The following is a 16,264-nucleotide window of genomic DNA, read 5'->3' on the forward strand; positions in this document are numbered from 1 at the left end:
GTTTTGGTCGAATGACTGGATATGGCAGTGAGGGGAGGAGCTATATAGCAGCTCTGCTGTGGGTGGGGCATGTGGACCATCATCACTCCGAAAGAAAATAATTTATCAGATAAGCGTAAATTTTGTTTACTTTTGTAAAATGATGATGTTCCTGGTAGCTCCTGTATGGGTACTTACCCCCTTCCTGGGACTGGCATTCACTGAAATTAAATATGGATCTGGCCAAAGCTGTAAAAAAACACGATTTCTGTATACTGAGTAGAAAAAGCCCGGGAACAGTGAGGGGGCGGAGCTACCCTCAGGTGAAAAGCTGGTACTTCAGGAAATAAAATAAAAAAATCACTTTTGGATCTTTTAGTTAAAATGAGTGCACAAAGCATAAAATATCTACTAAATCATTTTTTTAAAAAACTGTTCCCTTGCCTAACCGGAGCCTGCACTAAGCAGATGGCGGTTTTCTCAAAGGGCCATACACCTTATTATAAAAAGTGCCCCCAAAAGTATCCCTAGAGTTGCCAGAGGGTTGAAAAGGGTGACAGGCTTTCCTGACTATGTCCCTGGGCATGACAGGACAGCTAGGGAGAACAAAAAATGTGTCATGAGGAGTGCAAGTTAATTCCCCTGGCTAGGCTGTACCAGTGTCAGAGTACCTACAAATATGCTGTGTAAAGTCACTTACCTTATGCATCACCCCTCCAGGCATGCCAATCGGGGGACTTCCTTGATGGGTGATATTAACTACTGCTGTGACATTGTCTGTCTAGAAAGGGATATACGACTCCCTTTTAACAGGCAAAAAAAAAAGGCAGCACCACCAAAAATGATGAAATAAAAGATAAATTCCCAATTTTTGGTGGTGCTTCCTTTGAAAAATTGATCCTCTAACCATGTTTTTGAAGAATAGTTCATTGGTGAAAATTCTGCTAAAGGAAAAGATTTAGCTTGAATGAAGATATCTTCTAGGTAAAGAAATACTGCAATACCCTGAGCTGTGATTACAGACAATAGGGCACCCATAACCTTAGTAAATATTCTTGGAGCTGTAGCCTGACCAAATGGAAGAGCAACAAACTGAAAGTGCTTATCCAGAAAAGCAAACTAGTAATGTTTTATGTGAATTGAAATATGAAGATAAGCATCCTTTAAATCTGTTGTGGACATAAACTGACCTTGCTCAACAAAAGGCAGAATAGTCCTGATAATTTCCATTATAAAAGATGGGATACTTACGAACTTGTTCAGTCTTTAGATCCTGAACTTGTCAGGGTTCCAGGAATCAGACTGAGATGAGAAGTGCAAAAATAATCACACCTTTATTAATAGCAAAAAATAATAAAAAACACAAGTCAAATAACAAGCAAGGAGTCAAAACCAGAGCTGGTAGTCAGACGAACCGAGTAAGGAGCCAAAGCGAGTAGTCAGACGACCTGGAATCAGGAACAAAGAGAACAGCAGAGTCAGGAACAAGCCAGGGATCAGGAACCAGGAGGGACATCAGAAAGCCAGGTAATACACAGGAACAGGAACTCTCACAAACAGGTCTGAGACAACGCAAGGGCAAAGCATACTGAACAAATTCCCTTTAAATAATAAGTGATGACATCACAATTCTGAAACTGCAACCTGTCTCACATGGATGATGTACACCAGTCTGGCCATAAAAGGGCATGCAGGAAATGAGCAGCATCACACACTATGCACAAGAGTCAGCAAGAGAGGTGAGTAAAATGGCTGCCAGCAGCACATGGCAAACAAAGCAGGGGAAAAACCCTGACAATACCCTCCCCTCAACGACCCCTCCCCCGCGGGAGGACAAAAGGCTTATTGGGGAAACGGGCATGGAAGCCACGGAGGAGAGCGGGAGCATGAACATCAGAGGAGGGAACCCATGAACGCTCCTCCGGACCGTAACCCCTTCAGTGAACCAAATACTGTACGCGACCCCTGGACATACGAGTGTCAATAATGCTGCTGACCTCATATTCTTCATGGTTGTCAACAAAGATAGGACGGGGATGAGGCAACACAGTGGTAAATCGATTACAAACCAATGGTTTCAAGAAGGAGACATGAAAAACATTGGAGATGCGCATTGTAGGAGGAAGGTCAAGAGCGTAGGCCACAGGACCGACCCGTCAGTTTTTTAAAAGAACCAACATAACGGGGAGCCAGTTTATTGGAAGACACACAAAGGTTCGAGTTGCGGGAGGATAGCCAAACCCTGTCACCAACCTGGTAGGAAGGTGCGTTCAGACACCTACGATCAGCCTGGATCTTTTGGCGCTGCATAGAACGATGAAGGCAATCCTGAATCTGCACCCACGTGGAACGGAGTTGCCGGAGATGCTCCTCCAAAGTTGGAATACCCTGAGACATGAATGAACCGGGCAACAAGGATGGTTGAAACCCATAATAGCATTAATAGCACTATTATGAGCAAACTTTGCCAAAGGTAACAGTTCAGACCAATTATTGTGGTGATCTGCGACATAGCAACGGAGGAACTGTTCCAGAGCTTGATTAGACCGTTCCGCACCCCTATTGGATTGAGGGTGATATGCTGAGGAGAAGGAAAGCTGTATCCCCATTTGAGCAAAAAAGGAATGCCAAAATCTGGAGACAAACTGGCTACCCCGGCCCGACACTATCTCTTTGGGTAACCCATGTAAACAGAAGACCTCCCGGGCAAAAATTGAAGCAAGCTCCAGAGTGGTAGGCAGCTTCTTCAAGGGAATGCAATGTAATGCCACAGTATTGCAACAGTATTGCCATTGGAAAAAGGGAGTTCGACAATGAAGTCCATGGAAAGATGTGTCCAAGGACGCTCACCCTTAGCAATAGGTTGAAGAAGATCCACAGGAAGACGTTGAGGAGTCTTATTCTGTGCACAAACTGAGCAGAAGGCAACATACGCAGCAACATCAGAACGAAGACCTGGCCACCAGAATCATTTGGTTGTTGCCTGGGTGACCTGCGGCTTTAGGATAGTGGTAAGTTTGCAAAAGTTAAGTTTGAAGATTCTCAGGAACAAAACACTTACCACTAGGTTTCTCAGGAGGTGCATTGGTTTGTGCAGCCAGGATCTCCTCCCCCAAGGGAGAAGTCAAATTAGAATGTATGGTAGCCAAAATATGGTCAGGAGGTATAACTGGAGTAGGTACAGACTCCTCCTTGGACAGAGTCGAAAATTGTCGAGAGAGGGCATCAGCCCTAACATTCTTACTACCAGGCAGGTAGGAGACCACATAATTAAACCGAGACAAAAATAGCGCCCATCTGGCCTGTCGGGGCGACAAACATTTTTCTTCAGATAGATGAGTTAAAATCTTGTGGTCAGTAAGAATGAGCACTGGTACGCTAGTACCCATGAGAATATGCCTTCATTCCTTGAGTGCCAAAATTATGGCCAGAAATTTCCTGTCGCCAATTTCATAATTGCACTCCGTTGGAGACAATTTCTTAGAGAAGAAACCGCACGGATGCAAGAAACCGTCAGGCGTAGGACGTTGAGACAAGAGGGCTCCTACTCCAGTCTCAGACGCATCGACCTAAAGAACGAAAGGCAGGGCAGGGTTAGGATGAGCCAGAACTGGAGCGGCAGCAAAGGCAGTCTTAAGACTATCAAAGGCCTTAATGGCAGTAGGTGACCAATGGAGTGGATCATTCTCTTTACGGGTCATGTCTGTGATAGGTTTGACCAAGGAAGAAAAGTTTTTAATAAACTTTCTATAGTAATTGGCAAACCTCAAAAAACATTGAATAGGTTGAAGACCAACTGGGCAAGGCCACTGCAGAACTGCAGACAACTTGTCAGGATCCATGGAGAACCCTGCAACGGAGATAACATAACCTAGGAAGGTTACTTGAGTCTGATGGAACTCACATTTCTCGAGTTTACAAAACAGGCCGTTCTCACGTAGTCTCTAAAGAACCCGTGTAACGATGAGCCTCAAGCGTGGGCGAGTGTATGAGGATGTCTAAATACACCACAACACACTGTTGCAACATATCTTGTAGGACATCATTAATAAATTCCTGGAAAACAGCAGGAGCATTAAATAGGCCAAAGGGCATTACAAGATACTCATAATGCCCGCTTTCTGGTGTTAAATGCTGTTTTCCATTTGTGGCCCTCCTTGATCCTAACGAGATTGTACGCTCCTCTCAAATCAAGTTTACAAAAGACTGTAGCTTCCTTGAGGTGGTCAAAGAGTTCCGTAATGAGCGGAATAGGGTAAGCATTCTTTATGGTAAGACGATTAAGACCCCTATAATCGATGCATGGACTTGTGCCACCCTTGCACAATTCTCCGCAACAGACAGAGGGTAAACCCGGCCCTGAGGAGGAATGGCTCCGGGTTGCAGTTCTATGGCACAATCGTAAGACCGGTGAGGAGGCAACGTACCAGCACACACCTTGTCAAAAATGTCTAGGAACTATTGGTACTCCTCTGGCAATTGAGATACCGAAGAAGTGCACAAGACTTTAACTGGTTTCCAAAGACAAGTGGAAATACATTGCGGAGACCACAACAAAATTTCGGACCTGGTCCTGTCGAGACAGGGATTGTGCTTTTGGAGCCAGGGATAACCCAGAACAACTGGAAAATGCGGAGAATTTATCACCTGGAACTGGAGGGTTTCAAAATGGAGAGCCCCAACAGCCATGGATAATGGAGCGGTCTTGTGAGTAATGAGTGCGGGCTGAAGGGGCCTGCCATCAATGGTCTCAATAGCAAGTGGAATGGACCGAGGCAAAACAGGAATGGAGGGCTTTGATGCAAAAGCACTGTCAATGAAATAGCCCGCAGCACCGGATTCAACAAGAGCCTGGGTGACTATGGAGGAGTCCACCCAGGAAAGAAGAACCGTGACCAAAGGTTTCTCCTTTAGCAATTCCGGGGACGAGGATAAACCAACCAAGGTCTGCCCCTGACTGGACCTTAGGTGTGAGCGTTTTTCCAGTCATGTAGGACAAGACTTCAAAAGGTGGCCCTGTAACCCACAATAGAGGCAGAGCCCCTCCCTCCTCCTAAAGGCCCTCTCTGCCACGAGAGACCTCTGAATCCCAACTGCATCAGCTCAGCAGTACCTGGTGACTCGGGACCAGGAGGCATGGGAGGAGAAGGAGGCATGGGTGGGAACGAACACGTAGGAGACAAAGGAACAGGAGGCTTCCGCAAGCGCTCCTTGAAAGAGGGCCTCTCTCTGAGTCTGATGTCAATTAGGATCAAAAAAAGACACCAAAGCCTTGAGATCCTCTGGTAAATCTCTGGCAGCAACTTTGTCTTTAATCGCATCAGAGAGCCCATGAAAGAAGGCGGCAACAAGGGCTTCATTGTTCCAACCTACCTGCGGCAAGCGTATGGAACTCAATGGCATACTGAGCAACAGATCTCGTACCTTGCTGAATGGACATGAGTCGTTTAGCAGCAGAGGAGGAGCGAGCCGAACATCAAATACCCTTCGAAAGGAGGCCACAAATTCAGGGTATTTTGAAATCACAGGTTTATTAGTCTCCCACAAGGGATGAGCCCAGGCAAGAGCTGTGTCAGAGAGTAACAAGATGAGAAATCCCACCTTAGCTCTGTCAGAGGGAAATGCCTGAGGTAACATCTCAAAGTAATTGTCCACCTTGTTCAAAAACCCTCTGCACTGAATAGGATTACCTCCATATCGCTGAGGTAGAGGTGCAGAACCGGACATGCTCCTGGTAGGACTAGGTGCAGCAGCGGAAACAGGAGCAGCCATAACTTGTGGAACACTTTGGTCCAAATGTGCAGTGCGAGTCAGCAGGGTTTGCAGGACTAGTGCAAATTGATCCAAGCAGGGATCCTGTTCATCCATCCTGGAAATGATGATAGGTAAAGGTGGATTATTAGCACCATCAGGATTCATGGCCCTTGCGTAATGTCAGGGTGCCAGGAGACGAGAAGTGCAAAAATAAAAGAATTGGCAATGTGAACTGTCTTGTCTAAGGGCTCATTGAAAGTACTGTCTTCCAAAGTAATAGCAGTATGGCTAGCCAGAGTGGAAATGGCCCAACCCACCTTGAGAAGTGTTCCCATAACTCTAGATTAGCAGCAGGTAAAGGATATAACTTTTTAAACCTTGCAGAAGGATTAAAAGACACACCTGGCTTAGACCATTCCCTAGTAATCATGTCAGAGACAGCATTAGGAACAGGGAAAAATTTAGGGGAGATTAACAACAGTCATAAATACTGAATGTAAATGATTACAAGGTTTATCATCAGACATTTTAGGATCTGTAACCCCTAAAGAGATATAGAGGCCCATTTATCAAGCTCCAAATGGAGCTTGAGGGCCCGTGTTTCTGGCGAGCCTGCAGTTATGAAGCAGCTGCTCCGATGAGGCGGATAGAGATCGCCACAATTCAACCCGATCGAGTACGATCGGGTTGATTGACACTCCCTACCTGATCCGCACTGTCGGATCAGGTCCGATAGACCTTTGATAAATAGGCCTCTAAGACCTCTTTTAAAACAAATATGTTCAACTTTAAACAAAAAACATAAATTATGCTTACCTGATAATTTCATTTCCATCGTGGGGAGGAGAGTCCACGGCTTCATTCTTTACTTGTGGGAATTAAGAATCTGGCCACCAGGTGGAGGCAAAGACACCCCAGCCAAAGGCTTAAATACCTCCCCCACTCCCCACCAGTTTTCTAAAGCAAAGGGTTAGAGAGATATTTTATTATGAAAACAGAACACTGCTCCTGGCTCTACTGTGCAGGTCTTTTTTTTCCTCCTAAGCGTATTGCGGGTACACTGTCTAATTGCAGCGCGCCCAATCGCGCTGTTAAACTGTCACGCCGCTTCCTGCGCCGCCCTGTTGCGGCGGTTGCTGCTCTGGCTGTTGCCAGGGATGCGGATATGCTGAAAAAAAGCCCCCAAAGTTTATATGATTTCACTCTCTGTCTGTATAAGTGACACAGGATATAACAAAGAAAATTTATATACAATTTTTTTAAATCTTTTTCAGCTTTCCTTCACTTAGCATAAATACTTTCAGTAAAAAAACAGGAAATTCAAGAGTTTGCTCGGATGAAAAAGCAAATTCAAGAAGGTATAGACTCTTGATTGAGTAGAGTTTATCATACAGTCTGGATAATATGCATAAGCTTGGTTAAATCACATTCAGTAGTCTTCTTTAGTAATTGGAATACAACGCAAAAGTACTGTACATGCACCATATCATAGAGTATGTGAGGAATGCTGTACTAGAGATTAACATAACAGATCTCAAGCTCCAAATGTGTTTATCAGAGGTAGGGTTAGTATTGTGTACATTAATTCAAAACTATGCACTGGTAGGAGCCAACTGGTGATTGCAGATATAGAACTCATGCCATTGGCTCACACAAAGGAGCTGATTTATCAAGCTCTGTATGGAGCTGTTTCCGTGCGAGCCTTCAGGCTCACCGGAAACAGGAGTTAAGAAGTAGCGGTCTTAAGACCGCTGCTCCTTAACTCGTCCGCCACCTCTGAGGCGGCGGACAGCAATCCGCCCAATCGGATACAATCGGGTTGATTGACACCCCTTGCTAGCGGGCTGACTGGCCGCGAATGTGCAGGGGGCGGCATTGCACAAGCATTTCTAGTGAAATGTTTGTGTAATGATAAATGCTGACAGCGTATGCTTTGTGCATTTATCGATGTCCGTCCGCACATTGATAATTCGGCCCCAAAGTGCTCAGCTAGCTCACAGTAGTGTATTGCTGCTCCTGGGCCTACTTATATTTATTTTTCAACAAATGAGACAGAAATAGACAAATTTGTTGCCCCAGCTAACACTGAACATGTGAAAGAGGTCACAATGAATACATATATGAATCTGATCGCTACCACATGATACGGGGGCCAGCAAAGTGAATTACATTTTGAAATTTGTAAGAAAACAAAAATCTACTGCTAATTTAAAATTCAGTATTCCAGAGTATTGCAATGTCTTTTTATTATGCAGTTGTTGATTATGCTAGTCTACTACATTCAATGGTCCTTGTAAATACAATGGAAATATAAAAAACTTAACTACCCATATGCTGTAGCTGGATTTTCTTTTTCTTTAGTCATTATATTTTAAAGGTGTACAATAAAAATGTTCTTAATCTCTTGTCTGCAGTGCATTGTAATGCAAAAAAAAATACCAAACAAATGTGACTAGTATATACAGAGCAAATTAATTATGTAGAAAGCACAGTAACTGCAAATTGAACGTAAATGTGACCAATATAAAATTTTAGAATTGATTTAAACATTAGGTCAATCTAGGGTACTTAGCATGGATATGAACCAAATTTATATTGATAAGAGTTATTGTAAACTAAAAGTTATGGCAAACTGTTATTCAAAACACCAATAAAGGTGGCCCTCGGTTTATGACCGTTCAATTTGCGCCGTTACAGAATAACTCCCTTTTTTCAGTCATGTGACTGCTATTGAAAAGCATTGAGAAGCAGTGCATTGATTTAAATAGCCAGTAAGTGGACCTGTCCGCTTGTGTTGCAGCAAAGATATGCAACACAAGCAAGCTGAAATTAATATGTGTAACCAGACCTGAGCTATCGAGCAGCTTTCAAAAGAACAAGCTCTAGCAGCCACTTCCCTTTTAGCTATAAATCAGTCCAGAATGCAATGCATAGAATAGCTGCAGACCGGATATTATCTAATATCTTAACAATGCAGAGAACTGTTTGCAGAAAAATGCAAGTAAAAAAATGTTTTTGTTCATTAAACTTAGTTTGATGATGATACAATCTGTATTGTGTGAATATTTTATTATGCGCTGTTTAGCAAATGTTTTTGTTCAATAAACTTAGTTTATAGATATATTCTGTGTTGTGTGATTATTGTATTAGGTTTATAATGCTGTTTTGCATTTAAAGCCTTCATTTTAAAGCTTTAAAAATAATGTATTAGGTGTTACTTATGACAATTCTGAGAGGAGCGAGGAATATAGTATATAGTATATATAAAAAACATATTGTAAGAAACAGCTAGATTACGAGTTTTGCGTTATGAGTTAAATAGCATCATTATGGCCCATAATGCTTCATTTTCCCTAACGCTAAATCTTGTCGGTATAGGTGTACCCCACATCTTTTAGCCCGTCACGCAACGTCAATACCGCACTTTTAATAAAGTCCTTTTTCAATGGGTCTCACATAGCGCCGGTATTACAAGTTTGCATGGGAGGCCAAAAAGTGAGCGGTACACCCTATACTGACCCGTACCGCCACCTAAAGTCCGTAGTTATAAGTTTTACCTTACAAAGCAGTAACACAAAACTCATAACTAAAGTGTTAAAAAGTACACTAACACCCATAAACTACATATTAACCCCCAAACCGAGGCCCTCCCGCATCGCAAACACTTTTTAAAATGTTTTAACGCCTAATCTGCTGCTCTGGACATTGTCGCCACTATAATAAACCTATTAACCCCTAAACCACCGCCCTCCCGCAAACGCAAACACTGATTTCTTTGGGGCAATGCCCCACAAAAGGCGCATTTAAGGGCCATTTGTAGTTTATTGTAGGCTAGGCTTTTTTATTTTGATAGGGCTATTAGATTAGGTGTAATTCTTTTTTATTTTTGATAATTTGTTTCTTATTTTTTGTAATTTAGTGTTTGTTTTTTTATGTAATTTAGATTTTTTTTTTGTTTTTTGTGTGTAATTTTAGGTTTTAGTGTAAGGCAGGTTAGATTTTATTTCACAAGTAAGTTTGTATTTATTTTAACTAGGTAGTTAGTAAATAGTTAATAACTATTTACTAACTAGTCTACCTAGTTAAAATAAATACAAACTTAGCTGTGAAATAAAAATAAAGCCTAAGCTAGATACAATATAACTATTAGTTATATTGTAGCTAGCTTAGGTTTTATTTCACAAGTAAGTTAGTATTTAGTTTTAAATAGGTATTATTTAGTTAATAATTGTAACTTTAGTTTAGCTCTATTTTAATTATGTTAAAGTTAGGGGTTAATAGCTCAATTTAGCTTGTTGCAATGTGGGGGGGCTGGCGGTTTAGGGGTTAATAGGTTTATTTAGTTAATAATTTTAAATTTAATTTAGCTATATTTTTATTATGTTAAAGTTAGTGGGTGTAAGGGTTAGGGGTTAATAAATTTAGTATAGTGGCAGTGACATCGGGAGCGGCAGATTAGGAGTTAATAGTTTTATGTAGGTGGAGGCGATGTTGGGGGCAGCAGATTAGGGGTTATTAACTGTATGTAGGTGGCGGTGATGTTGGGGGCAGCAGATTAGGGGTGTTTAGTGACTCAGGGTTTATGTTAGGGTGTTAGGTTTAAACATTATTTTCTTTTTCCCCATAGACATCAATGGGGCTGTGTTACAAAGCTTTTGTTTCCGCAATCGAAGGTGTTAGGCTTTTTTTTGCCGGCTCTCACCATTGATGTCTATGGGGAAATCATGCACGAGCACGTCAAAGCAGCGCTTGATTTCGGTGCGGTATGGAGCTCAACACAACCATATCGCCCGCACAAGCCTGCTTTTTTAAAACTTGTGATAGCAGCGCTATAGGGAGGTGAAATAACGTCGCTTTTGTGGCGGTTGTTAAAATCCCTATAGCCCTCAAAACTCTTAATCTAGCTGAATGTTTCTTCACATAGCGCATAAGAAACATGCACATGCTTCTGATATTGATATGCTCGCATGCAAAGGATCTAAGTTTCAACAAAGATACAAAGAGAAAAACAAACTGGAACACAAACTAAAATTATTATTCATGAAAGTTTCATTTCCATGTACCTTAGTTTTATTTTGTAATACAGTACCTTAACATATTTTAGTAGCTTTCGAAGGCCCCACGGAACCACAGCCAACCACTCAACACCAGATTCAGGCCACTCTGGATCCTTTATACCTTCTGCTGACATATCCGCTTTATAACTCACTTTTTCAACCTTCCTTATGTATGGCTTTATTTTTCTAGTTGTATAATAGTTTAAGCAAAAAAAATCAGCCGTGCCTTTCATCATTGCCTTTTCATCTTCTGTGAATTTGGGGAGCCGGGATGCTTTCAAACCTTGATTTTTACTTTTCTTTGCAATTTCAGATTTCATTATAGCTGGATAATCTCCATCAACAAATATTGGATTTGCAAACCAATTGAGCTCAAACGCTAGATATCGTTCAGTAGCTTCCTTATGCGTATCAGAGTCTTGATAAAAAGGTTCTGCCCAATCTGAATTAAGAGCTATAGAAACAAGTCCTTTCTGCTTGTTTCTGAATAATATGTTATAGTTATGCCAGGCTCTTGCATGTGCTTTCAACATGTTATGAGCAGATACATAAACTCCAACACCTGGCTCCTTTACACCCGGTGCAAACAAGCCATCTTCATAGCCATGTTTGGCAACCATACATGGCTCATTAATAGTAATCCAGAGTTTAACTCTATCCCCAAAAGTTTCAAAACAAAATTGTGAGTATTGCTCAAAGATTTCAACTGTTTCGTAAGATTTCCAACCTCCTTGATCTTCTATAGCTTGAGGCATATCAAAGTGATACAGTGTCACCACTGGAATGACATTATTTTCCAAAAGGCTGTCAATCATCTTGTTGTAATAGTCAATACCTTATTTAGGGACAAAGAAAGTATTAATAATCATACTGACAAATACATAAAATCTCTTGCAAAAACAGAATTTATGCTTACCTGATAAATTACTTTCTCCAACGGTGTGTCCGGTCCACGGCGTCATCCTTACTTGTGGGAATATCTCTTCCCCAACAGGAAATGGCAAAGAGTCCCAGCAAAGCTGGCCATATAGTCCCTCCTAGGCTCCGCCCACCCCAGTCATTCGACCGACGGACAGGAGGAAAAAAATAGGAGAAACCATATGGTACCGTGGTGACTGTAGTTAGAGAAAATAATTCATCAAACCTGATTAAAAAACCAGGGCGGGCCGTGGACCGGACACACCGTTGGAGAAAGTAATTTATCAGGTAAGCATAAATTCTGTTTTCTCCAACATTGGTGTGTCCGGTCCACGGCGTCATCCTTACTTGTGGGAACCAATACCAAAGCTTTAGGACACGGATGAAGGGAGGGAGCAAATCAGGTTACCTAAACGGAAGGCACCACGGCTTGCAAAACCTTTCTCCCAAAAATAGCCTCCGAAGAAGCAAAAGTATCAAATTTGTAAAATTTGGCAAAAGTGTGCAGTGAAGACCAAGTCGCTGCCTTACATATCTGATCAACAGAAGCCTCGTTCTTGAAGGCCCATGTGGAAGCCACAGCCCTAGTAGAGTGAGCTGTGATTCTTTCAGGAGGCTGCCGTCCGGCAGTCTAGTAAGCCAATCGGATGATGCTTTTCAGCCAAAAGGAAAGAGAGGTAGAATTCGCTTTTTGACCTCTCTTTTTACCAGAATAGACGACAAACAGAGAAGATGTTTGCCTGAAATCTTTTGTAGCCTCTAAATAGAATTTTAGAGCACGGACTACGTCCAAATTGTGTAACAAACGTTCCTTCTTTGAAACTGGATTCGGACACAAAGAAGGTACAACTATCTCCTGGTTAATATTTTTGTTAGAAACAACCTTTGGAAGAAAACCAGGCTTAGTACGCAAAACCACCTTATCTGCATGGAACACCAGATAGGGCGGAGAACACTGCAGAGCAGATAACTCTGAAACTCTTCTAGCAGAAGAAATAGCAACCAAAAACAAAACTTTCCATGATAATAACTTAATATCTATGGAATGTAGAGGTTCAAACGGAACCCCTTGAAGAACTGAAAGAACTAGATTTAGACTCCAGGGAGGAGTCAAAGGTCTGTAAACAGGCTTGATCCTAACCAGAGCCTGAACAAATGCTTGAACATCTGGCACAGCTGCCAGTCGTTTGTGTAGTAAGACAGATACAGCAGAAATCTGTCCCTTTAAAGAACTCGCAGATAATCCTTTCTCCAAACCTTCTTGTAGAAAGGAAAGAATCTTAGGAATTTTTATCTTATTCCATGGGAATCCCTTGGATTCACACCAACAGATATATCTTTTCCATATTTTATGGTAAATCTTTCTAGTTACCGGTTTTCTGGCCTGAACCAGAGTATCTATCACAGAATCTGAAAACCCACGCTTTGATAGAATCAAGTGTTCAATCTCCAAGCCGTCAGCTGGAGGGAGACCAGATTTGGATGTTCGAATGGACCCTGAACAAGAAGGTTCTGTCTCAAAGGTAGCTTCCATGGTGGAACCGATGACATATTCAGCAGGTCTGCATACCAAGTCCTGCGTGGCCACGCAGGAGCTATCAAGATCACCGGAGCCCTCTCCTGTTTGATCCTGGCTACCAGCCTGGGAATGAGAGGAAACGGTGGAAACACATAAGCTAGGTTGAAGGTCCAAGGTGCTACTAGTGCATCTACTAGAGTCGCCTTGGGATCCCTGGATCTGGACCCGTAGCAAGGAACCTTGAAGTTCTGACGAGACGCCATCAGATCCATGTCTGGAATGCCCCATAATTGAGTCAACTGGGCAAAGATCTCCGGGTGGAGTTCCCACTCCCCCGGATGGAATGTCTGACGACTCAGATAATCCGCTTCCCAGTTTTCCACACCTGGGATGTGGATCGCAGATAGATGGCAGGAGTGATCCTCCGCCCATTGAATTATTTTGGTCACTTCTTTCATCGCCAGGGAACTCCTTGTTCCCCCCTGATGATTGATATACGCAACGGTCGTCATGTTGTCTGATTGGAATCTTATGAATCTGGCCTTTGCAAGCTGAGGCCAAGCCCTGAGAGCATTGAATATCGCTCTTAGTTCCAGAATGTTGATCGGGAGAAGAGACTCTTCCCGAGACCATAGTCCCTGAGCTTTCAGGGATTCCCAGACCGCGCCCCAGCCCACTAGACTGGCGTCGGTCGTGACAATGACCCACTCTGGTCTGCGGAAGCTCATTCCCTTGGATAGATGGTCCAGGGTCAGCCACCAACGGAGTGAATCTCTGGTCTTCTGATCTACTTGAATCATTGGAGACAGGTCTGTATAGTCCCCATTCCACTGTTTGAGCATGCACAGTTGTAATGGTCTTAGATGAATCCGTGCAAAAGGAACTATGTCCATTGCTGCAACCATCAACCCTACTACTTCCATGCACTGAGCTATGGAAGGACGTGGAACAGAGTGAAGAACTTGACAAGTGCTTAGAAGTTTTGACTTTCTGACATCTGTCAGAAAAATCCTCATTTCTAAGGAATCTATTATTGTTCCCAAGAAGGGAACTCTTGTAGACGGAGACAGAGAACTCTTTTCTATGTTCACCTTCCATCCGTGAGATCTGAGAAAGGCCAGAACGATGTCTGTATGAGCCTTTGCTTTTGAAAGGGACGACGCTTGTATTAGAATGTCGTCCAAGTATGGTACTACTGCAATGCCCCTCGGTCTTAGGACCGCTAGAAGGGACCCAAGTACCTTTGTGAAAATCCTTGGAGCAGTGGCTAATCCGAATGGGAGGGCCACAAACTGGTAATGTTTGTCCAGAAAGGCGAACCTTAGGAACTGATGATGTTCTTTGTGGATAGGAATATGTAGGTACGCATCCTTTAGATCCACGGTAGTCATAAATTGACCTTCCTGGATAGTGGGTAGAATCGTTCGAATGGTTTCCATTTTGAACGATGGTACCCTGAGAAATTTGTTTAGGATCTTTAAATCTAGAATTGGTCTGAAGGTTCCCTCTTTTTTGGGAACTACGAAACAGATTTGAGTAAAATCCCATTCCTTGTTCCGTCATTGGAACTGGGTGTATCACTCCCATCTTTAACAGGTCTTCTACACAATGTAAAAACGCCTGTCTCTTTATTTGGTTTGAGGATAAGTGAGACATGTGGAACCTTCCCCTTGGGGGTAGTTCCTTTAATTCCAGAAGATAACCCTGAGAAACTATTTCTAGCGCCCAGGGATCCTGAACATCTCTTGCCCAAGCCTGAGCGAAGAGAGAGAGTCTGCCCCCCACTAGATCCGGTCCCAGATCGGGGGCTACTCCTTCATGCTGTTTTGTTAGCAGCAGCAGGCTTCTTGGCCTGCTTACCCTTGTTCCAGCCTTGCATAGGTTTCCAGGCTGGTTTGGTCTGTGAGGCATTACCCTCTTGCTTAGAGGATGCAGAATTAGAGGTCGGCCCGTTCCTGAAATTGCGAAAGGAACGAAAATTAGACTTATTCTTGGCCTTGAAAGGCCTATCTTGTGGAAGGGCGTGGCCCTTTCCCCCAGTGATGTCTGAGATAATCTCTTTTAATTCTGGCCCAAAGAGAGTTTTACCTTTGAAAGGGATGTTAAGCAATTTTGTCTTGGATGATACATCCGCTGACCAAGACTTTAGCCAAAGCGCTCTGCGCGCCACAATCGCAAACCCTGAATTTTTCGCCGCTAATCTGGCTAATTGCAAAGCGGCATCTAAAATAAAAGAGTTAGCCAACTTAAGTGCGTGAACTCTGTCCATAACCTCCTCATATGGAGTCTCTCTACTGAGCGACTTTTCCAGTTCCTCGAACCAGAACCACGCTGCTGTAGTGACAGGAACAATGCACGAAATGGGTTGTAGAAGGTAACCTTGCTGTACAAAAATCTTTTTAAGCAAACCTTCCAATTTTTTATCCATAGGATCTTTGAAAGCACAACTATCCTCAATAGGAATAGTAGTGCGCTTGTTTAGAGTAGAAACTGCCCCCTCGACCTTAGGGACTGTCTGCCATAAGTCCTTTCTGGGGTCGACCATAGGAAATAATTTCTTAAATATAGGGGGGGGAACAAAAGGTATGCCGGGCTTCTCCCACTCCTTATTCACTATGTCCGCCACCCGCTTGGGTATAGGAAAAGCGTCGGGGAGCACCGGAACCTCTAGAAACTTGTCCATCTTGCATAATTTCTCTGGAATGACTAAGTTGTCACAATCATCCAGAGTAGATAACACCTCCTTAAGCAGTGCGCGGAGATGTTCTAATTTAAATTTAAATGTCACAACATCAGGTTCAGCTTGTTGAGAAATTTTTCCTGAATCTGAAATTTCCCCATCTGACAAAACCTCCCTCATGGCCACTTCAGATTGGTGTGAGGGTATGACAGAACAATTATCATCAGCGCCCTCCTGCTCTTCAGTGTTTTAAACAGAGCAATTGCGCTTTCTCTGATATGCAGGCATTTTGGATAAAATATTAGCTATGGAGTTATCCATTACAGCCGTCAATTGTTGCATGGTAATAAGCATTGG

The 16,264-nt window shown here is 42.8% G+C and overlaps 1 protein-coding gene across 1 annotated transcript in view; it reads right to left on the reverse strand.

Moving 5' to 3' along the window:
* The window catches only part of LOC128650275 (cytosolic beta-glucosidase), a 269,269-nt gene that overhangs the window by 131,508 nt on the left and 121,497 nt on the right, over positions 1–16,264 (reverse strand). Inside the window, exon 4 of the mRNA XM_053704095.1 lies at positions 10,823–11,625. Coding sequence (XP_053560070.1) covers positions 10,823–11,625 — 803 coding nt within the window. The remainder of the gene's footprint in view (positions 1–10,822; positions 11,626–16,264) is intronic.

This window comes from Bombina bombina, chromosome 2 (assembly GCF_027579735.1).
Source record: "Bombina bombina isolate aBomBom1 chromosome 2, aBomBom1.pri, whole genome shotgun sequence".
Lineage (NCBI taxonomy): Eukaryota > Metazoa > Chordata > Amphibia > Anura > Bombinatoridae > Bombina > Bombina bombina.